We start from the raw sequence: 27,791 nt of genomic DNA, 5'->3' as shown, positions 1-27,791 counted from the left end.
TGCAGTGCAGCACACTGTTAGAACCATTGTGAGATGTAAAACACTCCCTCACCTATTTTATCTGATTTCACCTTTTTCTATTACTGTATACACGACTTGGAAAACAAATTATATTTCCCATTGCTTAAGTTGTGTTTGGGTTTGTTGATCAGTGTGTCTGTCTGTATCAGCAGACCTAGACAACCATACAGTATGTACATGTATATCCCCCTGTACCAGAGGATCTAACGCAGGGGTGGGCAATGTTTTTTGCTGAAGGGCCACATTGGGATTACCAAATTTTGTGGAGGGACACGCAGATTCTTTTACGGACCGAATTGTTTGTCAAAAGCAATTTACGGGCCTGAAAAATGGCAGGTATTTGAAATATATACACTACCGTTCAAAAGTTTGGGTCACTTAGAAATGTCCTTGTATTTGAAAGAAACACTTTTTTTGTTGTCCATTTACAGTAACAGCAAATTGATCAGAAATACAGTGTAGACATTGTTAATGTTGTAAATTGTAGCTGGAAATGGCTGATTTTTAAAAATGGAATATCTGTACGCCTATGTAGAGGTCCATTATCAGCAACCATCACTCCTGTGTTCCAATGGCACGTTGTGTTAGCTAATCGAAGTTTATCGTTTTAAAAGGCTGATTGATCATTAGAAAACCCTTTTGCAATTATGTTAGCACAGCTGGAAACTGTTGTTCTGATTTTAAAGAAGCAAGAAAACTGGACTTCTATAGACTAGTTGAGTATCTGGAGCATCAGCATTAGTGGGTTCGATTACAGGCTCAATGGCCAGAAACAAAGCACTTTCTTCTGAAACTCGTCAGTCTATTCTTGTTATGAGAAATGAAGGCTATTCCATGCAAGTAATTGCCAAGAAACTGAAGATCTGGTACAACGCTGTGTACTACTCCTTTCACAGAACAGCGCAAACTGGCTCTAACCAGAATAGTAAGAGTAGGAGGCCCCGGTGCACAACTGAGCAAGAGGACAAGTATATTAGACTATCTAGTTTGAGAAACAGACGCCTCAAGTCCTCAACTAGCAACTTCATTAAATAGTACCCGCAAAACACCAGTCTCAACAGTGAAGAGGTGACTCTGGGATGCTGGCTTTCTAGGCAGAGATGCAAAGAAAAAGCCATATCTCAGACTGGCCAATGAAAATATTAAGATGGGCAAAAGAACACTGGACAGAGAAACTCTGCCTAGAAGGTCAGCATCCCGGAGTCGCCTCTTCACTGACATTGAGACTGGTGTTTTGCGGGTACTTTTTAATGAAGTTTTATGGTTATTTCTGATCAATTTGATGTTATTTTAATGGTCAAAAAATGTGCTTTTCTTTAAAAAACAAGGACATTTCTAAGTGACAACTTTTGAACAGTAGTGTATGTCCGTTTATAATTTCTACTTACTTTCTATTTGGTTTTAGATGCTCGAGTGACCTGAAGTGGTTTTTTTTAACCACACACACACACATTTTTTACTCAATCCTCCATCGGGCAGGATTGAATAGGCTCGTTGGCCAGTTCCGGTCCACGGGCTGTAGTTTGTCCACCCCTGCGGTATTGTCTACCACTTTTGCCACAACAGTCTCTAGGAACATGGAAGTATGGAAAGCCCCATGGTACTGCTTACTGTAGCTTATCTTGTGAAATTACTGAGAAGTTACCATTTGGCATTCCATATGTCTACTCAGTTCAATATGTCTGTCTATTGATAAATAGTATGACATGGCAATGAATGCATTAAGAACATCAAGTCCCAAAACAGAATTCATTGAGTTCCCAACTTGAATGCATTGTAGGCGCATTGTAGGCACATTGTCTTACCATGGAAAAGATTTGTGGGAAGACAGTCTGACATAATCATTTTGTTGAATTATCCTGTTTGTCATCTTTTGTTAATCAACACATCCAATGCAATCACTTAAATATTTAAATATCTCTCTGTTGTTAATACTGGGCCATAACCCATAAATCTATGTGAAACAGAACTGTAGGTGGCACTGCTGGACAGTCATATGAGTGATCGATCAGTAATCAATGAGCCAGTGTGTCCTTTCTCTCCTACTCTAGGGGTGCCTGAGAAAGACCCTGCTGATGTTCTGAACCAGAACAAGTGCCTGGAATACCTAGCTGCTCTGAGACACGCCAAGTGGTTCCAGGTAAAGACAATATGTACAATGGATCACTTCAAACTAGCTGGAGTCCCGGATCGTGACGATGACCGCAATGGAGTTGGCCAAACGGCACAAACTGATCTGGGACTTGTTTTGCTAACTACAAAGTACTCCAGGCTAGCCTCTGTGTAACACTGTACTGTAACGTGTGTGTGTGTGTGTGTGTGTGTGTGTGTGTGTGTGTGTGTGTGTGTGTGTGTGTGTGCATCTACAGGCTCGTGCCAATGGTCTTCAGTCCTGTGTGATCATCATTAGAGTGTTACGGGATCTTTGCCAGCGAGTGCCAACCTGGGGCAAGATGCCATCCTGGGTGAGGATGTTCTGTCTCAGTGTTGAGCTTTTCTAAGGAAGCTAGTTGATGATAATTCATGTTTTCGATTGTGTGAATTGTGTCTTACGTGGTGTGTGTCCTTTCCCTGTGTTCAGGCTATGGAGCTGCTGGTAGAGAAGGCCATCAGCAGTGCCACAGGGCCCCTCAGCCCAGGGGAAGCCATGCGTAGGGTCCTGGAATGTATCGCTACTGGCATCCTACTGCCAGGTGAGGGAGTTTTAGTATTCATTAGGCAGGGAGGGGGGAATCACCCCAAATCTATTAGTTAGGCCAGGGGGAGATCACCCCACATCTATTAGTTAGGCCAGGGGGATCACCCCACATCTATTAGTTAGGCCAGGGGGATCACCCCACATCTATTAGTTAGGCCAGGGGGAGATCACCCCACATCTATTAGTTAGGCCAGGGGGAGATCACCCCACATCTATTAGTTAGGCCAGGGGAGATCACCCCACATCTATTAGTTAGGCCAGGGGAGATCACCCCACATCTATTAGTTAGGCCAGGGGGAGATCACCCCACATCTATTAGTTAGGCCAGGGGGATCACCCCACATCTATTAGTTAGGCCAGGGGGAGATCACCCCACATCTATTAGTTAGGCCAGGGGGAGATCACCCCACATCTATTAGTTAGGCCAGGGGGATCACCCCACATCTATTAGTTAGGCCAGGGGGGGTTTACCCCACATCTATTTGTTAGGCCAGGGGGGGTTCACCCCCACATCTATTAGTTAGGCCAGGGGGGGGGGTTCACCCCCACATCTATTTGTTAGGCCAGGGGGGGAATCACCCCCACATCACATTGATCCCGTGTGGCTCAGTTGGTAGAGCATGGCGCTTGCAATGCCAGGGTTGTGGGTTTGATACATACCCCTAGGGGACCAGTACGAAAATGTGTGCACTACTGGAAGTCGCTCCGGATAAGAGCGTCTGCTAAATTACAAATGTAAAAAATAGCTCTGTTTTGACCCGCCTGGAGCACCTTTGTTCTCTAGTGCTTTCCACTGGTCATTCAGGGTCCATGGGGAAACTTGCAGTTTGCACTGTACAATGTGCTTTGTCAGTGGTAAACATAGCTCTGAAAATGAACTAAGTTGTTCAAAGAGGTGGCATGTAAACAGTGAGTGGAACAATCTAAATAATGTGGCAGTAGGATGTGTGTGTCATATCAAAAGTTTGGACACCTACTCATTCCAGAGTTTTTGCTTTATATTTACTATTTTCTACATTGTAGAATAATAGTGAAGACATCAAAACTATGAAATAACACATATGGAATCATGTAGTAACCAAAAAAGTGTTAAACAAATCTGTGTGTGTGTGTGTACTGATTTTGTGTTCCTCTTTCTTAGACGGTCCTGGGCTGCTGGACCCCTGTGAGAAACACCAAACCGATGCTCTGTGGAGCATGACCAAACAAGCCAGGGAAGACATTACTGCCAGCGCACAGGTATGCTCACTACCACACTCACCATGTGATTGGTATAATCAACTTTAACATTTGGTGGTCTACCATCTTAGACTGGGAAACTGTGCTGCGTACAGAAGACATTTAATTTCTGTAAAGAAATCATAGATAAGGTGTGTGGTGTGTGTGTGTGTACAAACCCCTATGTTTCTTTGCGACTCCTCTTTCAATCTCACTGAGATCGCTTCTAATATTGAGTTGCAACCTCTTGAGCTTTTGCCCTCAGAACAGCCTCGATTCGTCAGGGCATGGACTCTACAAGGTGTCAAATGTTCCACAGGGATTCTGGTCCATGTTAACTCCAATGCTTCCCACAGTTGTGTCAAGTTGGCTAGATGTCCTTTGGGTGGTGGAACATTCTTGATACACATGGGGAAACTGTTGAGCATGAAAAACCCAATAGCGTTACAGTTCTTGATACAAACCGGTGCGCCTGGCTGGCACCTACTAACATACTCTGTTCAAAGGCACTTACATTAATCTTACCTATTCACCCTCTGAATGGCACACACAATTATTGTCACAATTGTCTCCAAGCTTAAAAATCTTTCTTTAACCTGTCTCCTCCCCTTAATCTACACTGATTTGAAGTGGATTTAACAAGTGACATCAATCAAGGGATCATAGTGTTGACCTGGATTCACTTGGTCAGTCTGTCATGGAAAGAGCAGGTGTTAAAGTTGTGTACACTCATATCCCTCTAATTTAAACCCCTAGTCATTATGCTAGCTCTAATACACTCCATTCGTCTTTGATTTTTACCCATTGATATGTGTGACAATGGAATGTGTTTGAAGTCCACTGATCCTCCTCTCGTCTCTGATTCCAGCATGCTCTGCGACTGCTGGCGTTCCGTCAGATCCACAAGGTTCTGGGGATGGACTCCCTGCCGGCGTCCAAGGCCAGCGCTCGGAACCGTAAGCGCAGAAGGGACGGGAGCGAGACTGGAGAGGGGGAGGTCAAGAAAGACAAGAAGGAGGATACAGAAGAGGTGGATGCTTGATCTCTAACAGAGCAGTGTTAGCTTGGATGGCTGTCTGGTTTTGCTTCTAATGTTGGCATGATAATGATAGAGTAAAACAAACATATCAGCACCCAGGCTATAGCAGGTTCGTCTATACTGGCAGAATGTCACATCCTTTACATGTATTTTTAATTTTCAGAATCTATATGAATATAACTGACTTAGTTGTAACATTTATGTCTCCACTAGAGGGAATGGGATAGGAAAGGTAAAGATGATTTACTCTTAAAATTGTGCTGAAAATTGGCTTTAACGTCAGACTGACTTACTGAGGTTTCTAGGAGCTAATGACTGATAGTCTGGTCCCAGATCTGTATGTGCTTCATGACAACAATCATCAGAGGAGTTTGCTAAAGCACATACTGATCTGGAACCAGGCTAGATGATTGCATCATTCCATTTCCAGAATATTTGCCCACTCAACTTCTGAAGCCCTCCCATTTACAGTACTTGTACCAACCACTGTTCCTTACATTGTTTTGTATGTACTGTAAGGACTTTTCCCCCCTGCTTTTCTTATTGAAGAGAAGATGTAATCATTTACTGTACAGGCCAGTTATATACTGAAGACTGCAGGAGTTACTAATTTAGGTACATATATTGGGTTTATTTTCATCCTGCCCACAGCTGGCAGCACCCAAATAATCATCACTTCAGAGCGCAGCTGCACAGGACCAGATCGTAATGCCCATGGTAAATTTGGTTTGACATTCGATATCGCTATGGGGTTAGTTAGGGACCATCAGTAAATTACACAATGTACATGGGACAACATTTAAAAATATCAATAGCTCCAAATTTCAATGACTTGACATCAAACCAACTATACATTTTAGAAATGAATATACAAATATTGAAATAATTTAAAGAGAACAGGTGTGCAACATGAAGTTATTGTCTCATTTACATTGTGTAATTTATTGACAGTCCCTAACTAGCTCCACAGACAGGCAATCCAAAGTCAACCCAATTTTGCCACAGTTGCACACCAGGCGGCTGAAGCGACTTGGTGAAAGAAGTTGGCTAACTTACTAGCAAGACTACTTCGAGACATGGTTAGACTGTTTCAAGTTATCTAGAAGCGTGAGTGAATGTAACTGTACTGTTTTGGCATAGTAAAAGTACAAATACTTCCCATGTTCAAACACAGACGAGTAACCCACATCAAAGCACGCCTCTGAAACCATTCTGTCGCATTTCCTAATGAGACTTGAAACCAAGTTCAGCCCCCCTTTAAAGACCGATGTTAGTACATTAAAGTACGTTTTAAAAATGTACAGTTCATTGTGCCAAAATTGCAGGCAATGACAAATAAAATGTTTAAGCTGTAAAGAAACACCCTGAAGACAGCACTTTGAAAAGCACTCTCTCTGTGTAGTCTTAAAGATGTCTATAAATTTGTCAGACACCTGGAAAAAAAAATCTGCATTTTTGAAGATGTGATTGCACCACAAAACGCTTTTAAGGAAATCACAGGGTTCTAGAAAATGTTTTGTTTTAAGAGGAGTTGACAGATCGCTCCTATGTTGCACAGTCTGTCTAGCATGCTATGAGAATAAAGCTCTTATGAAATGAGTTATTATATGCAGCCATATTCTTTGCATTTAAAAATCTGTCTTGTGGAGTGTGTTTGGAGATTTCATATAATTAATTGATTGGATTTACATAACGCTTTACATATAGCTGAAGTTGGAAGTTTACATACACCTTAGCAAAATTCATTTAAACTCAGTTTTTCACAATTCCTGACATTTAATCCTAGTAATAATTCCCTGTTACGATCACCACCTTATTTTAAGAATATGAAATGTCAGAATATTAGTAGAGAAAGTGATTGATTTCAGCCTTTTTATTTATTTCGTCACATTCCCAGTGGGTCAGAAGTTTACATACACTCAATTAGTATTTGGTAGCATTGCCTTGAAATTGTTTTTAACTTTGGTCATATGTTTCGGGTAGCCTTCCACAAGCTTTCCACAATAAGTTGGGTGAATTTTGGCCCATTCCTCCTGACAGAACTGGTGTAACAGAGTCAGGTTTGTAGGCCTCCTTGCTCGCACACGCTTTTTCAGTTCTGCCCACACATTTTCTATGGGATTGAGGTCAGGGCTTCGTGAAGGCCACTCCAATACCTTGACTTTGTTCTCCTTAAGTCATTTTGCCAAAACTTTGGAAGTATGCTTGGGGTCATTGTCCGTTTGGAAGACCCATTTGCGACCAAGTTAGAACTTCCTGATTGATGTTGCTTCAATATATTCACAGAATTTTCCCGCCTCATGATGCCATCTATTTTGTGAAGTGCACCAATCCCTCTTGTAGCAAAGCACCCTCACAACGTGATGCTGCCACCCCCGTGCTTCACGGTTGGAATGGTGTTCTTCGGCTTGCAAGCATACCCTTTTTCCTCCAAACATAACGATCATTATGACCAAACAATTATATTTTTGTTTCATCAGACCAGAGGACATTTCTCCAAAAAGTACGATCTTAGTCCCTATGTGCAGTTGCAAAACGTAGTCTGGCTTTTTTATTGCGGTTTTGTAGCAGTGGCTTCTTCCTTGCTGAGTGTCCTTTCAGGTTATGTTGATATAGGACTCGTTTTACTGTGGATATAGATACTTTTGTACCTGTTTCCTCCAGCATCTTCACATGGTCCTTTGCTGCTGTTCTCGGATTGATTTGAACTTTTCGCACCAAAGTACGTTCATCTCTAGGAGACCGAATGCGTCTCCTTCCTGAGTCGTGTGACGGCTGCGTGGTCCCATGGTATTTATACTTGGGTACTATTGTTTGTACAGATGAACGTGGTACGTTCAGGTGTTTGGAAATTGCTCCCAAGGATGAACCAGACTTGTGGAGGTCTACAATTTTTTTATCTGAGGTCTTGGCTGATTTCTTTTGATTTTCCCATGTCGTCAAGCAAAGAGGCACTGAGTTTGAAGGTAGGCCTTGAAATACATCCACAGGTACACCTCCAATTGACTCAAATTATGTAAATTAGCCTATCAGAAGCTTCTAAAGCCATGACATTTTATGGAATTTTCTGAGCTGTTTTAAAGGCACAGTCAATTTAGTGTATGTAAACTTCTGACCCACTGGAATACTGATACAGTGAATTATAAGTGAAATAATCTGTATGTTAACAATTGTTGTAAAAAATGACTTGTCATGCACAAAGTAGATGTCCTAACCGACTTGCTGAAACTATAGTTTGGTCACATGAAATTTGTGGAGTGATTTGAAAAACGAGTTTTAATGACTCCAACCTAAGTGTATGTTAACTTCTGACTTCAACTGTAGTTAGGGGGAAGCTCACCTTATCCACAACCAATGTGTGACACCCACTTGGGTGATGCACAGTAACCGATTTGGGCCAGAATGCTCACCACACATCAGGTGGAGAGGCGAGGAGGAGTGATATGGACTGACGGTTCTAAAAGGGGAACATTGTAAGTGAGTGTTGGAGTGTGCCCTTGGTTAGCCGTAAATAATAAAACAAGAAAATGGTGCAGGGAATTTGAAATGATTGATACTTTTACTTTTGATACTTAAGTATATTTAACACCAAATACTTTTAGACTTTTACTCAAGTAGTATTTTACTGGGTGACTTTTACTTGAGTAATTTTCTATTAAGGTATCTTTTTACTTTTACTCAAGTATGACAATTGGGTACTTTTTCCACCACTGCAAAAAAATGTCACCATGACACACTGCATTTAGATAAAAAGAATTGTGTGAAAAAAATACAAATGCCCTTATGTTGATGATCTTTTGCAAATCCAATCAGTTTTCCACGTTGATTCAAGGTCATCACGATACAAAACAATGATGACGTAGAAACATCATTCATTCAACCAGTTTTTTACCCAGTGGGAGGCTACTGTTACTCTTAAATAACATATTGTTTATTTAACCTACTATTATTGCTAGACTTGTGTTGAACGTTTTCCATATGAGGTTTTGCATAATGTGCTCTCCTTAAACAGGTGTTCTCTTTACTTATGAATTTACATCCACCCAGGCATATTACAATCTTGAGGATGGCAACGGTATGTATCCATTCCATGTTCGGGTCACTCACTGGGAGATAAAAGCCATCTTTCTGTCAGGACACGAGCTTCTTTATCTGTTAGTGGTGTGATTCATTACCGCCTGAGAAATAACTTATCGTAATTCATAATGTACAATCACCAGTGTCTGAACAATAATTAAGTAATAAGGCACGAGGACGTGTGGTATATTGCCAATATACCACGACTAAGGGCTACTAATTGCGACGCATCACGGAGTGCCTAAACACAGCCCTTAGCGGTGGTATATTGGCCATATACCACAAACCCCCGTGGTGCCTTATTGCTATTATAAACTGGTTACCAATGTAATTGGGGCAGTAGAAATACATGTTTTGCCATACCGTGGTATACGGTCTGATATACCACAGCTGTCAGTCAATCAGGGTTCAAACCACCCAGTTTATAATGTTTGTTAAATGTAGTGTACACATTTCAGAGAAATGTCCTAATTTTAGAATTTTGACCCAACCGATGCTGTAAATGTCAAAGTTCTTTCACAGGCCTTTGCATTTTTGACCTCTCCCTTACAGAAGTGTTTGGTTTTCGGCACACGATGTGTTGCCAAGAGTGACCACAGCCAGCCCAAAACTGGTGAACTGGCCTATCGCAAAGGAGACATCCTCACTATTATGAGAACAGGAATGGTACAGTAATGATTTATAGCAAGGTTCCCTAACTTGCGGCAACAGGCCGAATTTGGCGCGCAGGCGATTTGATTTTGCCCCACATGTTTTCTGAGCAAAAAAAGACTGTAAAAACACCAGCAAATAAGCTCCATGATATTTTTATTTAGGTAATCTGTTCCAAAATATTCCCATGCATAATAGAGAGAGAGATATGTGATCGTATACAAATGTAAGCACATAATTTACAATGATCTTTGTGCACTGTCTGCTTTGGTGGGGGCTCTATAAATATAATTGAACTGAACTGAGATAAAAATGTATCTATTTGCATGATTCTACTGAAAGCTGTTCTGGCTCTGTTTTCTAGGGGAAAGAACATTACAAGGCCAGACACAACACCACAGGAGAGGAAGGACTCATCTCTGCCACCAACATGCGAGAGCGAGAGGCCATTCGTGTCGACCCCAGTCTCAGTCTCATGCCGTAAGTCTATTTAAGGCTATCAGTCTGGATTTCATTATTGTTCCTTTATCCCCAGTCATATGACTGACCACCATGTATATTGTGAAATTTAGGCATTTGTGTTTTTTTCTGTTTCCTTTTTGTTCTTCTCCATAATATCCACACTGTCTTCCACTGAAGGACTGATATGTACACTTCCTCATCGTGCCATTTTTTTGTACTAGCAGTTTATAATATAATTTAGATGGGTATTTCTTTTCCAGTTATGTAAGCTTAGAGCTAGTTAAAAAATAATATTTAACCTTTATTCAGCTAGGCAAGTCAGTTAGGAACAAATTCCTATTTATAATAACGGCCTGGTAAAAGGTGGGGACTGGGATTTTTGAAAAAAAGTTTTTTTTTTTAAATACAGGAGTAAACACACATCATGAGTAGAGAGACAACACTACATAAAGGGAGCCCAATGACAACATAATAGCATGGTAGCAACACAACATGACAACAACATGGTAGCAACACAACATGGTAGCAGCACAAAACATGGCACAAACATTATTGGGCACAGACAATAGCACAATGGGCAAGAAGGTAGAGACAACAATACATCACGCAAAGCAGCCATAACTGTCAGTAAGAGTGTCCATGATTGAGTCTTTGAATAAAGAGATTGAGATAAACCTGTCCAGTTTGAGTATTTGTTGCAGGTTGTTCCAGTCACTAGCTGCAGCGAACTGAAAATATGTGAGACCCAGGGATATGTGTGCTTTGGGGACCTTTAACAGAATATGACTGGCAGAACGGTTGTTATATGTGGAGAATGAGGGCTGCAGTAAATATCTCAGATAGGGGGGAGTGAGGCCTAAGAGGGTTTTATATAGCTAGGGCCAGATGATTTCCTGAACATGTGACTTGACCAGAACAAAATCCTTAGCCCTGTGCAATACACTTTGTGGAATGTCTCTTTATTAATTGCTTCTACTAATATTTTTTTGGTCCATGTCAGCTGGTTCCATGGGAAGATCTCAGGTCCGGAGGCGGTGTCCAAGCTGCGGCCTGTAGAGGATGGCCTGTTCCTGGTGCGGGAGTCCATCCGCCACCCTGGTGATTATGTGCTCTGTGTCGGCTACTCCAGCCAGGTCATCCACTACCGAGTCATGTACCAGCACAGCAAACTGACCATCGACAACACCCAGTACTTCTACAACCTCATAGACATGATAGAGGTGAGGCGGAGATGGATTTGTTATTTAGTTTGTAGAGTCATATGCTTGATGTAGTCAATGAGTGCTAGGAATATGGGAACAAATACTACACTTTTTTCTACTTTAATACATTATATGTGAATTTGTCCAAGCAAGTCAGACTTCTTTCAATGGGGGGGATTAGATACATGGAGTGCTTTCATTTATAAAAGGTAAAACAGATATGTATAAAAAATACCCACAAAGGTGACATTCTGTACTATCAAATCAAATTGTATTTGTCACATGCTTCGTGAACAACAGGTGTAGACGAACAGTGAAATGCTTACTTACGGGTCCTTTTCCAACAATGCAGATTGAATAACAATAACGAGTAAAAATAACATGACTGCAGTTGAAGTCGGAAGTTTACACACACCAAATACATTTAAACTCAGTTTTTCACAATTCCTGACATTTAATCCAAGTAAAAATTCCCTGTCTTTAGGCCAGTTAGGATCACCAATTTATTTTAAGAATGTGAAATGTCAGAATAATAGTAGAGAGAATTATTTATTTAAGCTTTTTTTTTTTTTTATCACATTCCCAGTGGGTCAGAAGTTTACATAGACTCAATTAGTATTTGGTAGCATTGCCTTTAAATGGTTTAACTTGGGTCCAACGTTTCGGGTAGGCTTCCACAAGCTTCCTACAATAAGTTGGGTGAATTTTGGCCCATTCCTCCTCACAGAGCTGGTGTTACTGAGTCAGGTTTGTATGCCTCCTTGCTCGCACACTCTTTTTCAGTTCTGCCCACAAATTTTCTATAGGATTGAGGTCAGGGCTTTGTGATGGCCACTCCAATACCTGGACTTTGTTGTCCTTAAGCCATTTTGTCACAACTTTGGAAGTATGCTTGGGGTCATTGTCCATTTGGAAGACCCATTTGCGACCAAGCTTTGAGTTCCTGACTGATGTCTTTAGATGTTGCTTTAATTTATCTACATAATTTTCCTCCTCATGATGCCATCTATTTTGTGAAGTGCATCAGTTCCTCCTGCAGCAAAGCACCCCCACAACATGATGCTGCCACCTCTGTGCTTCACGGTTGGGATGGTGTTTTTCGGCTTGCAAGCCTTCCCCTTTTTCCTCCAAACATAACAATGGTCATTATGGCCAAAAAGTTCTATTTTTGTTTCATCAGACCAGAGGACCTTTCTCCAAAAAGTACTATCTTTGTCCCCATGTGCAGTTGCAAACCGGAGTGTGGCTTTTTTATGGTGGTTTTGGAGCAGTGGCTTCTTCCTTGCTGAGCGGCCTTTCAGGTTATGTTGATATAGGACTCGTTTTACTGTGGATATTGATACTTTTGTACCTGTTTCCTCCAGCATCTTCACAAGGTCCTTTACTGTTGTTCTGGGATTGATTTGCACTTTTCGCACCAAAGTACGTTCATCTCTAGGAGACAGAACACAACTCTTTCCTATGTGGTATGACGGCTGCATGGTCCCATGGTGTTTATACTTACATACTATTGTTTGTACAGATGAACATGGTACCTTCAGGTGTCAGGAAATTGATCCCACAAGGATGAACCAGACTTGTAGAGGTCTACAATTTTTTTCTGAGGTCTTGGCTGATTTCTTTAGATTTTTCCAACAATTGTTGGCTGATTTCTTTGGATCTTTCCAACAATTGTTTACAGACAGATTATTTCACTTATAATTCACTGTATCACAATTCTAGTGGGTCAGTTTACATACACTAAGTTGACTGTGCCTTTAAACAGCTCGGAAAAATCCAGAAAATTATGTCATGGCTTTAGAAGGTTCTAATTGGCTAATAGACATCATTTGAGTCAATTGGATGTGTATCTGTGGATGTATTTCCAGGCCTACCGTCAAACTCATCGCCTCTTTGCTTAACATCATAGGAAACTGTTGAGCATGAAAAACCCAGAAGCGTTGCAGTTCTCGACACAAACCGGTGCGCCTGGCAGATACTACCATACCCTGTTCAAAGATACTTAAAAATCTTTTGTCTTGCCCATTCACCCGTCTTTCGGATGGGATGTTAAACGGGTGTCCTGACTCTCTGAGGTCATTAAAGATCCCATGGCACATATCGTAAGAGTAGGGGTGTTAACCCCGGTGTCCTGGCTAAATTCCCAATCTGGTCCTCAAACCATCATGGTCATTACAGACCGGGTTAGGGATAGGTTGAAAATGTCAGTGAACACACTTGCCAGCTGGTCAGCGCATGCTCTGATTAAGCGATCTGGTATTCATTCTGGCCCCACATCCTTACGAATATGTTTAACCTGTTTAAAGTTCTTACTCACATCGGCCTCATAGTAAACATTTGATCTCAAATAAAAAATGCGAGATTATACACTGCCCTACCAAGCAAAAAGGCAGTAACTGCTCATAGCGTGGAACTGAGAAAAATGTATTTTATTTACCTTGGTTTCCCAGTAACTTTATGCAGTTACTGCTAACATGACCCCCATTTTCTCAAAAACACAATACAATAGAGGCAGGATACTTGTCCAAATCAAAGTTTATTTGTCACGTGCGCCGAATACAACAGGTGTAGACCTTACAGTGAAATGCTTAATTACAGGCTCTAACCAACAGTGCAATTTAAGTTGAAAAATAACAGTAGCGAGGCTATAACAGTAGTGAGGCTATATACAGGCACTGGTTAGTCGGGCTGATTGAGGTAGTATGTACATGTAGATATGGTTAAAGTGACTATGCATATATTATAAACAGAGAGTAGCATTAGCGTAAAAGAGGGGTTGGCGGGTGGTGGGTGGCATGACACAATGCAGATAGTCCGGGTAGCCAATGTGCGGGGGCACCGTTTAGTCGGGCTAATTGAGGTAGTATGCATATGAATGTATAGTTAGTGACTATGCATATATGGTAAACAGAAAGAGGGGTTGGGGGGGAACATATATTTAAGCATGTATTTAATGTAGCAAAAATGACATTAACTCATTTTTGACCAAATGAGCAGTTACTGCCTTTTTGCTTGGTAGGGTAGTATAGTAGAGTCACATTTAAAAGGGGAGTGTATGAAAATACAGGATTTCTATACAAATGTCTTGCCTACATCTTTATACTGAGGAGCTAATGTTCATAATCAGTCTCTATGTGGAAAAATAATCACTCAGAATTGTATTTGAACCTAACCACGGCAAACTGTCACCCATAGAAAGTAACTGTCATTAATTGCTTACAGTTTAAAAGAAAGGTCTTAGCAGACCTTTTAAGGTTTATCTATGTTGTGCCTGTGAGTTTCCGAGCTATTGGAAGCACAGTCATTAGGGAGTTTGGAGATACGGGTGACTGTAAAAGCTAAAGATGCCTCACCACTCCCTTATCTGTGGAGCACAGAAGTCTTTAGTCCTGACTCATATCGCTGACTTACTCTTGTGAGAAAATAAAGGGAGAATCCAGCTGCTTCCTGACACGCAGGACTATTGGTTTTGTAAAAATGCATTTGTTGTGTACAGTTCCCCTTACCATCATTCTGTTTTGTTTTTGACAGTACTTAATTGTTATAGTTTTAGAATGAAAAGCTAACAGTAAATACTGTACATACAATGGGTATACTGTATGTTGCCCGTACAGGAATCAGCTCTACTGGTGTTGAGTTTTAGCAACCAACTAAGCAATCAAAGCCCCACACCGACCCTTTTAAGTGTCAACGACAGCATAGTTAATTCTCTGTTCTTAATATACCGTAAGCTGTCACAAGCTGACACGCTCTCTGGGCTGGATGGTTCTGGAGGTCCCGTTGGGGGAGAAATGCTTTTTCGTTTTTATGCCCCCAGCTCATGGCATAGCCTTCAGGCCACCTTGAAGCAAAGGGAGGTGATATGTGAGAGTTCTGTTTGATTTTATTATTCTTGTTGTATTGGTATTGTTATTTTACATTATGTTGTGTTACATTTTATTGTGTATATTCATGTTCACAGGGCTCCCTTGTAAATGAGACCCTGGTCTCAATGGGGACCCACCCTGTATAAATAAAGGTTCATAATAATAATGGCCATCTTTGCAGTTCCACTCCAAGCACAAGGGAGCTATTGCCACCAAACTTCTGAAGCCCAAAGATAAGGAGGGCACCAAGTCAGCTGAGTTGGAACTGTCTAAAAGTAAGGGCTTGGTCTTTACACTCTCATGTGTCAGAGTTGGCCTCCTTAAGGCTCGGAGAACCCTTCCTAGGTGAGGGGGACGAAGAGTATTCTGTATGTGGGAGGATGTGGTGGTAGGGTGTTAATGTGACTTTCTTTAGAAGTGAGAGTGATAAATATAAAAGCTACCTGTTTCTTTAGAAGTGAGAGAGAGAAAAAAAGATACCGTTTTAGATTGGTATCTCTGTGTGTCACAGCGGGATGGCTGCTGGACATCAGGAAGCTGACCTTGGGAGAGAGTATCGGAGAGGGGGAGTTTGGAGGTGAGGCAATTTCCTCAATTGTGTCGGTGGAGTTTAAAAAAAAAAAATAAGCCGGTAAACCATTGTAACCTTGAATTGAACCCTGATTCTGTTACAGATTTAATTTGGTCTTGTTTTGTTGTCCCCTAGCGGTGTTTGAAGGAGACTACATTGGCCAGAAGGTGGCAGTAAAGAACATCAAATGTGATGTAACGGCACAGGCATTCTTAGAAGAGACCACTGTTATGACGTGAGTCCAGAGTGGCGACACAGTTTCTTAATTAACTTCATTAAATGGAGTAACGACTGTCTGACCTTTGTTCCTTTCTTTTTTTCATTTTATTGTTTTGATCTGTTTTTGATCTGATTACGAACTTTCCACTAGGAAACTGCAGCATAAGAACCTGGTGCGGTTGTTGGGGGTGATCGTAGACAATGGACTGCACATCGTCACAGAGCTCATGGCCAAGGTTCTGCTGCCATGACTTCAGTACCGTCAATCTGTCATCACAATCAATCAAGACTAACTAACAGACTAGGAGTAGGCTTAATCTCAGTCCAGGAGACAAGCCCTAACAGCTTGTTGATGCAAAACAATTATCTGTAACAAACAAACAATTAGGACTATCTACTCAAATCTAATTCAGATTACACAACTGTTATCCAACTGTATTATTTGTGTGTTGCAGGGTAATCTGGTGAACTTCCTCCGGACGAGGGGCCGTTTTGTCATTAGCACTGGCCAGCTTCTACGCTTTGCACTGTGAGGCCCCACCACAGTCCCAGGCGGTATTTGATAGAACTTCTTGGCCCTGCCCGCCTGTGGGGAAATCAACCTAGGTTACCCCATTGGCCCACAGCAAGAAAACTGACATTTTTCAAACACAATTTTCTTCTTATCAGCTTGTTTTAGTCAATTACAAAATTACATTTAAGAAAAGTGCAGCATGTCCAAAGACTACTTTTCAATATTACCTGCTCCCGGGGCAACCGTAGGATTGGAGTTTTGACCTGATTACATGTACATTGAACAACACAGCAGCTTTTCAGCATGTTTTGTTACTTCTGTATACAGTGCATTCTGAAAGTATTCTGAACCCTTGACTTTTTCCACATTTTGTTACATTACAATCTTATTCTAAAATGTATTAATTATTTTATTTTCTCATCAATCTACACACAATACCCCATCATGACAAAGTGAAAACAGGTTTTTAGAAATTCTTGCAAATGTATAAAATAAAATAACAATTAAATACCTTACTTATGTAAATGTAATATTTACATGAATACTTATGTAAATGTAATATTTACATGAATACTTATGTAAATGTGATATTTCAGTTTTATATTTGTAATACATTTGCAAACATTTCTAAAAAAACAGTTTTTGCTTTGTCATTATGTGGTATTGTGTGTATATCGATGAGGGAAAAACAACAATTTAATCAATTTTAGAATAAGGCTGTAACGTAACAAAATGTGGAAAAAGTCAAGGGGTCTGAATACTTTCCGAATGCACTAACTAAACATTGACGATGAAGTTGGCTCTTTTACAATGGCGGTCAATGGGAAAGAATGTGTTTCACCTAATTTTGTGGGCGTGGTCGTAGGGAATTGCTTCTTATGACATGAATATTGACTCGGAGTATATAATTTTATATGCTATACATTAAAACATTGCCACATTACCAACTTTACTGAAAGCCTCTTTTTAAGAGAGTCTTTATTAGAAGCTTTGCATTTCTGTGTATTTCAGTAAGAGTGTGTGTATGTGTGTGTTCAGAGATGTGTGCGAGGGCATGGAGTACCTGAAGTCTAAGAGGTTGGTTCACAGAGACCTAGCTGCCCGTAACATCCTGGTCTCCAACGAAGGCGTGGCCAAAGTCAGTGACTTTGGGTTGACCAAGGTGGACTGCAAGGCCTCGGACAACGCTAAACTACCAGTCAAATGGACAGCCCCTGAGGCCCTGAAGAAAGAGGTAGGATCATGTTTACCTCTAACATCTAGTGTTTATCATGCTTACAGTACAGACATGTTAATTATAAAATATGAATTAGGTGGGTGCTTATCTATCCTATTTCACAAGTGTGTATTAATGCAAATGTGTGAATTGTAAAAGTTTTTTTTGCATATCCCATCTCCCCCTGAGACACATTCGGAGTGCGGGAGAAATTAGCACTAAGTGCCTTGCTCAAGGGCACGTCGACAGATTTGTCGGCTAAGGGATTCAAACTTTCGGTTACTGACACCCACTTTACAGACTTAACAGTATGTGTAATTCATGTGAATTGTATGTGAACTATAAGGTTTGGAGTCTGTTTTTTAGCCTATGTGGCTATTACACAGTAACTATCATGTCGAGCAGCCATCAGTGGAATTTTGTCATTGAATTGCTTTTGTGGTCATGTGTGATTGTCCTTCAGAAATTCTCCATGCGGTCAGACGTATGGAGCTATGGTGTTCTCCTCTGGGAGACGTTCTCCTACGGTCGACAGCCCTACCCCAAGATGGTGAGTCCTGACTTTACTGATCTTTATGAAGAGTGATGTATAGTTCTGAGTTACTGGCACAACAATGCAACAGAAATTAGTGTGTGACAAAAATATGGCTGCTTTGAAAATTATTATCAAGGCAGTCTGACCCACTTGCTCACTTGCTTATTATGGTGTGCAATGCGCTGAATGATGGCATGCCAAAGCTCTCTGTGCTTCATGGAAGCTGCAAGGTCCTCTGTTCTCAGCAGGTGTTCCAGAGGTCTTTGCCCGTGAGAGGTGAGCCACAGTACAATAAAGCTTACTGATGCTGTTCTCAGGATGCCTGCTACAGCGTCCAGTGCCCTTATCTTACTGCTGATCAGTGGCAACCCAGGCAACCCACCCTGATCAGTGGCACCAGTGCGTCTCTCCAAATGACCATAATCTCAGGTTACATAAAACGCCTGATCTATTAGGGCAGGTCATGGAAAATGGGGTTTGTTTGACCCTTATCCCTCTATGACCCATTATCCAGTTTACGTCAGCAGTGCTTTATCCACTGATAGACTTATGGTACTGAAACTAAAGAAACTTCCCCTAAGATTAAAGGCAGGTTAGTGCGTCAGGACATGGATTTGCCCCGGACTCATTTGATCTGTCCTGAATAGGAGTCGGGGGTGAAATTTGAGCATTCATAAGATGGGGTCCTTCTATGTGTAGTCATGATGTTGTACCAGTAGAGGACCCCATGAGTAGGTTTTTATTTCTTTCCCATGGTGTCACATACTGTAATCTGGCCCAGACCTCTGTTTATATAGCACTATATTTTCATTGACACTCATTGTCGATATGTGTTCATTTGAAGAGACACACTTCAGTCTTAGTGAAGCAGCGCCGATTAACAAACTCTGCTGTGATCAGAGCGCAGTTAACTGGAGTGAAACGGAAGGGCGTGTGTATTTATTTATTTACTCCATACTTAAAATCCCCTTTTTTCCATGCTATATCTGTTTGTAGGGAGTCTGTTACTCCCCCCACAGGTATGTAAAGCAGAGAATCAAAGCAATGGCACTAACCAGGTAATAACAGCAGAGATAAAACAGGATTAGTGCTTGTAGGCTGCATTTCTAAGGCAACAGCTCCTGATGGCAGCCAGCCAAAAAGAAGAGCGAAGGGGAGGGGTGGGGATGTGAGAGAGAGTGTGAGTGTGTGTACTTGCCTCCTTTTGTGCGTATTTTGTGTTTGTACATGGGGAGATTATGGTACTTACACTCTCCTGTGTGTCTCCTGTGACACACAGTCTCACTGTCAATTCCTTGTACCCATCTAGCCCTGTCCCTGTTTGCCTGGTAGGTCAGGGGGGATATAGGGACAGCCTGGGGGGATCAGCTAGAATGACTTAAAGCATGCTTAGTGTTTAACCATATAATTAGAATGAGTGAGTTGTACTGTACTTGTTTAATCCAGGTGATTAACATACAGATACAGTATGTAGGCTGAACGTTTGACCTTTTATTTTATGTCCACTAAAAAGCGAACCGACCCATTAAGAGGGGGTGGCATTATCTCATGCGCCATCTCTTTTTCTGTCTTTCTCCTATCTCCTTCCTCGTCTCCCTCAGTCTGTGAAGGAGGTGAAGGAGCGGGTGGAGCAGGGTTACCGTATGGATGCTCCAGAGGAGTGCCCCCCCAGTGTCTACGCCCTGATGAGGGGCTGCTGGGAGGCCGAGCCCAAGAAAAGGCCCTCCTTTCATAAACTACTGGAGAAGATAGAGAGAGAGCTGACCAAACACAGCCCTGGGCCTGCCTGCTGAGGTCACCTCAATAATCCTATTCAACTAACTATTGTGCTTTGTTCAGAGCTGCCTGGGGATGGACAGTAACCCGGGACAGGTGAGCCTGAACCCACAGAAGGCTGGTCAGGGTTGGATCTAATGGTAGTGACTCATAAAGAGGCTGAACATTGGCTGATTTTGCGAAGGGGACATGCAGCATATATCTTTCTTAGATCATCAATGAGCCTTTATACACACTCACTATGACTCCATACGAGAGGTCGACCGATTATGATTTTTCAACGCCGATACCGATTATTGGAGGACCAAAACCCCGGTGCCGATTAATCGGACGATTTGTATTTATTTATTTGTAATAATGACAATTACAACAATACTGAATGAACACTTATTTTAACTTAATATAGCCTCAATAAATAATGAAACATGTTCAATTTGGTTTAAATAATGCAAAAACAAAGTGTAGGAGAACAAAGTAAAAGTGCAATATGTGCTATGTAAGAAAGCAAACGTTTCAGTTCCTTGCTCAGAACATGAGAACATATGAAAGCTGGTGGTTCCTTTTAGCATGAGTCTTCAATATTCCCCAAGTAAGAAGTTTTAGGTTGTAGTTATTATAGGAATTATAGGACTATTTCCCTCTATACCATTTATATTTCATTAACCTTTGACTATTGGATGTTCTTATTGGCACTTTAGTATAACAGTATAGCTGCCAGTGTAACAGTATAGCTTCTGTCCCTCTCCTCGCTCCTCCCTACGCTCGAACCAGCAACACAACGACAACAGCTACCATCGAAGCAGCGTTACCCATGCAGAGCATGCTCAGACTGAGTGACGTTTGAAACGCTATTAGCGCGTGCTAACTAGCGAGCCATTTCACTTCGGTTACACCAGCCTCATCTCGGGAGTTGATAGGCTTGAAGTCATAAACAGCACAATGCTTGACGCACAACGAAGAGCTGCTGGCAAAACGCACAAAAGTGCAGTTTGAATTAATGTTTACCGCCTGCTTCTGCCTACCACCGCTCAGTCAGATACTTAGATACTTGCATGCTCAGTCAGATTATATGCAATGCAGGACATGCTAAATAATATCTAGTAATATCATCAACCATGTGTAGTTAACTAGTGATTATGATTGATTGTTTTTTGTAAGATAAGTTTAATGCTAGCTAGCAACTTACCTTGGCTTACTGCATTCGCGTAACAGGCAGTCTCCTTGTGGAGTGCAACGAGAGAGGCAGGTCGTTATTGCGTTGGACTAGTTAACTGTAAGGTTGCAAGATTGGATCCCCCGAGCTGACAAGTTGAAAATCTGTCATTCTGCCCCTGAACGACGCAGTTAACCCACCGTTCCTAGGCAGTCATTGAAAATAAGAATTAACTGACTTGCCTTGTTAAATAGAGGTTTAAAAAATATATTTTAAAAATCGTCAAATCGGCGCCCAAAAATACAGATTTCCGATTGTTATGAAAACTTGAAATCGGCCCTAATTAATCGGCCCGACCTCTACTCCATACTATAAACAGAAGTGAAATGTGGACATGGGTTTCTCTATGGCAGAATCACTGTCTAAAGAAATCATCTTTGCAACAAATAAACTCCAGCCATCAGAACCTAACTGTACAAAAACAAAACTATGTGGTGCCTTCAGAAAGTGTTCATACCTTGACTATATTTCGTTAAGCCTGAATTAAAAATGGATTAAATAAATACAATATCTCCCATCTACACTCTACCCCATAATGACAAAGTGAAAACATGTTTTTAGACATTTTTGCAATTGTATTGAAAATTAAGTACAGAATTACGGTAAGCTCCAAAAGTATTGGGACAATGACACAGGTTCTGTTATTTTGGCTCTGTACTCCAGCATTTTGGATTTGAAAGGATACAATGACTATGAGGTTAAAGTGCAGACTGTCAGCTTTAATATGAGGGTATTGTCATCCATATTGGGTGAACTGTTTAGAAATTACAGCACTTTTTGTACATAGTCCACCATTTTAGGGGTCCAAAGGTTTTGGGACAAATTCACCATGATTACAGATAATCCTGAATAAATCGTGAATAATGATGAGTGAGAAAGTTACAGAGGCATAAGTATAATCCGTAATCATGGTAGCATCCATATTAATGTAGAAGTGTTTAGAAACATTATATTCTTATGTACAATAAAACTGACTCCGAAATGGCACAATACATTATTTACCATTTATTTCTATTGGGCACAAAATAATCGGAAACACAACTAAAACAAACATCAAATGCATCCAACAAGTGTGTACAGTCACAAGCTTAATGAAGTCATTGTGTGCTAGGAATATGGGACCAAATACTTAACTTTTTACTACTTTAATACACATATAAGTGAATTTGTTTACACTTGTTGTATTCGGCGCATGTGACAAATACAATTTCAATTGACATTTAGAGCCCATTGTATCTAATTTACATAAGTATTCACACCCCTAAGTTAATACATGTTACAATCACCTTTGGCTGCAATTACAATTGTGAGTCTTTCTGGGTAAGTCTCTAAGACCTTTGCACACCTGGATTGAACAATCTTTACACATGATTCTTTTTCAAATTCTTCAAACTCTGTCAAGTTTGTTGTTGATCATTGCTAGACAGCTATTTTTAAGTCTTGCCATAGATTTTGAACTCGGTCACTCAGGGACGTTCAATGTCATCGTGGAAAGCAACTCGAGTCTATATTTGGCCTTGTGTTTTAGGTTATTGTTCTGCTGAAAGGTGAATTTGTCTTTCAGTATCTGTTGGAAAGCAGACTGAACCAGGTTTTCCTGTAGGATTTTGCCTGTTCTTAGCTTTATTCCTTTTATGTTTTATCCTAAAAAACAGGGCGGCAGGTAGCCTAGTGGTTAGAGCGTTGGGCCAGTAACCGAAAGGTTGCTGGATCGAATCCTCGAGCTGACAAGGTAAAAATCTGTCGTTCTGCCTCTGAGCAAGGCAGTTAACCCACTGTTCCCCAGGCGCCGAAGACGTGGATGTCGATTAAGGCAGCCCCCGCACCTCTGATACAGAGTGGTTGGGTTGAACGCGGACGACACATTTCAGTTGAATACATTCAGTTGTACAACTTCCCCTTTTGCAATATTTTTATTCTGTACAGGCTTCCTTCTTTTCACTGTCATTATGGAGTCACTACTAATGTTGTTGATCCATCCTCAATTTTCTCCTATTACAGCCATTAAACTCTGCAACTGTTTTAAAGTCACCATTGTCCTGATGCGCGGTTTCTTTCCTCTCCAGCAACTGAGTTAGGAAGGACGTCTGTATCTTTGTAGTGGCTGGGTGTATTGATACACCATCCAAAGTGTAGTTAATAGCTTGATCATGCTCAAAGTGATTCAATGTTCAATGCTTTTTCAGTGTTCCCACTTATCTGAATTGTCCTTGTTTGACTATCCTTGTGAGGACTTCTGGTCTCCACAAGGATAGTAATACCAAAAACACACAGACACCCTCTAAATGGCTACAGTATATATTCAAGCATCTTGATTTTCTTAAAGAAAAAGCTTAGGGTGGTAGGTAGTTTAGCGGTTAAGAGCGTTGGGCCAGTAACCGAAAGGTTGAGCCGGCAAGGTGGAGAAATCGGCCGTTCTGCCGCCGATGGCGTAGATTAAGGCAACTTCCATCGCATCTCGGATTCTGAGGGGTTGGGTTAAACGCGGAAGACACATTTCGGTTGAATACATTCAGTTGTACAACTTCCCCTTTTGGAATATTTTTTATTCTGTACAGGCTTCCTTCTTTTCACTGTCATTATGCAGCTGACTAAATATCCCTTTCTCCGTAGAGCTTTTATATCAAAATCGTTTAATGTATGTTGAATTTGTGCGATGAATGATGCAGGATATTATATTAAGTCACAACCTGTTTTTGATTTTTTTAATGGAATGAACTTCTGTAAGTAAGAGTCCTTACACTTATTTCTATTTGTGGTAATAGGGGGAGCCACTCAGCGCGACATATCTCCACACCCCTATTCGGTTTCCTGTGTGACATATTTGTTATTTTGTTATTTTTCTTTCATCGAGAAGGACAGAGAGAAAATGAGAGAGAGATGGAAAGAGGAAAAATGCTCAATGCTTATTAAATCCCAGATCACCCACATCTGCTTGTTTTGGACCGTAATTGTCCAGCAATATGCCCTGTGACTCAGAGCTTAATACATTAAATATTGAATGCTATTGCTGATATTAGTAAGGAATTACAAAGCTGACCTCAGTTTGATAGGCTCTGAGGAGTTGCACGTTATTGGAAGTGAATATACTCTTATTTTTAATTTTTTGTTCATTTGCCATGAATTTAGTAGGCCTATACCCCATAAAACCAGACCTCAGTCAGACAGAGTAACTCATCAGGTGTTTGTCTTTCTGGCTGTCTGTCCATCCGTACAGATTGAGTCATGATCCGCTCCCATCACATCCCCATAGAGCCTGTGGTGTGGATTTGTTTTGTTTCTCTAAAGTGTTTATTTCTTCAAATATTTAAAATCATCCAAATTAATGTCAAAAAAATAGAAAAGGAACATTTAGAACACATAATATTTATGTGGCATTTTACTTTTTTTGTTGGTATTGAAGAAGGAATTGTTTGAATGTTGGTAAATCTGTCGGTAAATTTTGGAGAATCCCGACAGAGTATTGGCCACTCCTGGTACAGTAGAGGTGAAATTTCTTAAACACTTTCATTAAACTGGATCACATTTACATGCACTCATGTTCTTGCCAACTCACTGTCATTGTCTGTTTTGGGTTACAGTAGAACAACAATGAGTGGGAATTTGTTTACATGTGGTCTGACAGACATATCTCAATGTTTTATGCACCTAAGGTGACAATATTACTTATGTCACTATAATAACACTGGCTCTAACAATAAGACAAGAGAAGTCTGGTGCTAGAGAGGAGGTCAGAGTGGAAGCGGGTTGTTTTATTTTTTTATTTTGAGTTAGTGTTTTAATCACGTAATGGTTGAATGCCACTGTTTTTACATACTAATGAGACCATGTTGGCGTTTGACTTGTAGTCAACTGGATAATTGAAGAGTGATGTTGGCCAAGCCTTTCTTGGACTGACCCATTGACAAAAGTGGCCAACGCTGAGCTTAACTGAAGGGTGATTTACCGAAAGGTTGCTGGTGCGAATACCCGAGTAGACGAGGTTAAAATCTGTTGATGTCACATCAAAGCACTTAACACTAATTTGCTCCATTGTTGTTTATTGCCTTTCTGAAGTTCCTTGGGAAATAGAGATCATGTTGGCCAATCCCGTTTTTGAATTCTAGTTGACTGGGCTAGATCATGTTGACCACACATGGGCTGGAACTGGTAGAGGGGGCGATAAGTAGTGTTGGGCCAACATGGAGAAAATCCCCTGGATGTCTACTATGCCTGGGCTGAGCTGCCAGCATAGTTCTGGAAGCAGTAGGCCACAACCAGAAGGGCATTGGTATCATTATTGACTACTAATTAAGCAGGCATAGTTATCAGCCTCCTATAGTCCAGGCTCTTTAAGCTACTCTGAAATCTGTCTGCAACAAGGCACTAAAGTAATACTTCAAATAATATGTCAAAGCATTAATTTGTCCTGAATTCAAAGTGTTATGTTTGGGGCAAATCCAAATATAACCCATTGCTGAGTACCACTCTCCATATTTTAAAGCATAGTGGAGGCTGAATCATGTTATGGGTATGCTTGTAATCGTTAAGGGCTGGGGAATTTTTCAGGATAAAAAAATTAACAGAATGGATCTAATCACAGGAAAAATACCTAGAGAAAAACCTGGTCCAGTCTGCTTTCCACCAGACACTGGGGGATGATAAATTAACCTAAAACACAAGGCCAAATCTACACTGAAGTTGCTTACCAAGAAGACAATGAATGTTCCTGAGAGGCTGAGTTACAGTTTTGACTTAAATGTACTTGAAAATCTATGGCAAGACTTGAAAATTATTGTCTAACAATGATCAACAACCAATTTGACAAATCTTGAAGAACTTGGTAAAGAAAATGGGAAAATGTTACACAATTCAGGTGTGGAAAGCTCTTCGAGACATACCCAGAAAGACTCACAGCTGTAATTGCTGCCAAAGATGCTTCTGCAAAGTATTGACTCAGGGGTGTGAATACAGTGGCTTCAGAAAGTTTTCATACCCATTGACTTATTCCACATTTTGTTGGCTTACAGCCTGGATTCAAAATGGATTAAATAGATTTTCTCTCATCCATCCACACAAAATACCACAAAGTGAAATCATGTTTTATTTATTTTTGCATATTTATTGAAAATAAAATACATAAATATCTAATTTACATATGTATTCACACCTGAGTCACTGGTTCAAATGTTCACATCCTTAAGGTCGCTGGTTCAAATATCTGAGCTGACAAGGTGGAAAATCTATCGATGTGCCCTTGAGCAAGGCACTTAACCCTAATTTGCCGTAGGGGCGCCATACTACGATGCCTGACCCTTGTAAAACAACACATTTCACTGCACCTATCCGGTGTATGTGACAATAAAACATAGTTTCCAGGCTTACAGTTAAAATGGAGACTGCTCTTTTGACATTTTCTAAGCTGCTCTGAAATATTTTTGATCCCCTCCCCATGCTCTGTTGGATCAAACTGAAAGAGATACTGGGGTGAGTTCTGAGTGTATAGCTTTAGAAAGGTAATGTGATATTGTAATTTTAACAAGTTCCCATAAATGCTAGTATTACTTACTTAGCCACTCATCCTGTGTTTCTTTCTTTTTTTTAAGGGGTGGATCAGCTTAATATTGTGGAAAGAATGTTGCTTCCATCAATGTAATTGTCTGCTATAAACAACGAGTGCAGACACAGGCAACTACACAAACAATAACCCACAAAATACCCAATGAATATGGCTACCTAAATATGGTCCCCAATCAAAGACAACGATAAACAGCTGCCTCTGATTGAGAACCAATCTAGGCAACCATAGACATAAACACCTACACTAGTAAAAACCCATAAACATACAAAAAACCCTAGACAATACAAAAACTACACAAACCACACTTGTCACACCCTGACTTAACCAAATAATAAAGAACACAAAGATAACTAAGGTCAGGGCGTGACAGTACCCCCCCGAAAGGTGCGGACTCCCGGTCGCAAACCTAAACCTATATGGGAGGGTCTGGGTGGACATCTAACCTTGGTGGCCGCTTTGGTTCTGGACGCCGCCCCCCCTTTACTCAGAGTCCGCTTTTGTATCACTGACCTGTGGATCATCATCGTCAGAGGCTCTGGTCTGCGAATCCTCGCCGTTATCCCTGGACTGGGGACCCTCGCTGTGTGGATCATCGCTGGAGACCCCGGACTGGGGACCCTCGCTGGAGACCCCAGACTGGGGACCCTCGCTGTGTGGATCATCGCTGGAGACCCCGGACTGGGGACCCTCGCTGGAGACCCCGGACTGGGGACCGTCGCTGGAGACCCCAGACTGGGGACCGTCGCTGGAGACCCGTAGTTTAATAATAAAATCACCGTAAACAATCAATAAAATGGATATAAAACCCGTCGCGCACCAGACAATAACATGCACAAGCACTTACAATAAACAATTCCGGACAAGGACATGGGGGGGGGGCAGAGGGTTAAATACACAACATGTAATGATGGAATTGAAACCAGGTGTGTGGGAAGACAAGACAAAAAAAATGG

At 41.1% G+C, this 27,791-nt stretch overlaps 2 protein-coding genes across 4 annotated transcripts in view; both read left to right on the top strand.

The window, feature by feature from the left end:
• Positions 1-6,575, top strand: part of LOC118401410 (zinc finger RNA-binding protein-like) — a 43,699-nt gene extending 37,124 nt beyond the window's left edge. For all 3 annotated transcript variants that reach the window (XM_052475135.1, XM_052475134.1, XM_052475136.1), the window contains exons 15-19: positions 2,073-2,161; positions 2,391-2,486; positions 2,603-2,714; positions 3,861-3,958; positions 4,806-6,575. In XM_052475135.1, coding sequence (XP_052331095.1) covers positions 2,073-2,161; positions 2,391-2,486; positions 2,603-2,714; positions 3,861-3,958; positions 4,806-4,979 — 569 coding nt within the window. In that variant the 3' untranslated portion in view covers positions 4,980-6,575. The remainder of the gene's footprint in view (positions 1-2,072; positions 2,162-2,390; positions 2,487-2,602; positions 2,715-3,860; positions 3,959-4,805) is intronic.
• Positions 6,576-9,042: 2,467 nt separating this feature from the next.
• Positions 9,043-27,561, top strand: LOC118400783 (megakaryocyte-associated tyrosine-protein kinase-like). Its single transcript, XM_035797783.2, has 12 exons — positions 9,043-9,051; positions 9,606-9,719; positions 10,069-10,184; positions 11,167-11,386; positions 15,416-15,509; positions 15,746-15,811; positions 15,941-16,040; positions 16,176-16,260; positions 16,480-16,553; positions 17,577-17,772; positions 18,218-18,304; positions 19,891-27,561. The coding sequence occupies exons 1-12, from the start codon at positions 9,043-9,045 to the stop codon at positions 20,080-20,082; spliced, it is 1,353 nt and encodes a 450-aa protein (XP_035653676.2). The 3' UTR covers positions 20,083-27,561.
• Positions 27,562-27,791: the final 230 nt, after the last annotated feature.

Source organism: Oncorhynchus keta, chromosome 22 (assembly GCF_023373465.1).
Source record: "Oncorhynchus keta strain PuntledgeMale-10-30-2019 chromosome 22, Oket_V2, whole genome shotgun sequence".
NCBI lineage: Eukaryota > Metazoa > Chordata > Actinopteri > Salmoniformes > Salmonidae > Oncorhynchus > Oncorhynchus keta.
Note: the sequence above shows the minus strand (reverse complement) of the source record. Positions and strands in the feature narration are given on the sequence as shown.

Coding starts and splice junctions, on each gene's coding strand:
- LOC118400783 (XM_035797783.2), top strand. Junction 16,041..16,175: donor GAAGAGACCACTGTTATGAC/GTGAGTCCAGAG, acceptor ACTTTCCACTAG/GAAACTGCAGCATAAGAACC. Junction 17,773..18,217: donor CTGAGGCCCTGAAGAAAGAG/GTAGGATCATGT, acceptor ATTGTCCTTCAG/AAATTCTCCATGCGGTCAGA.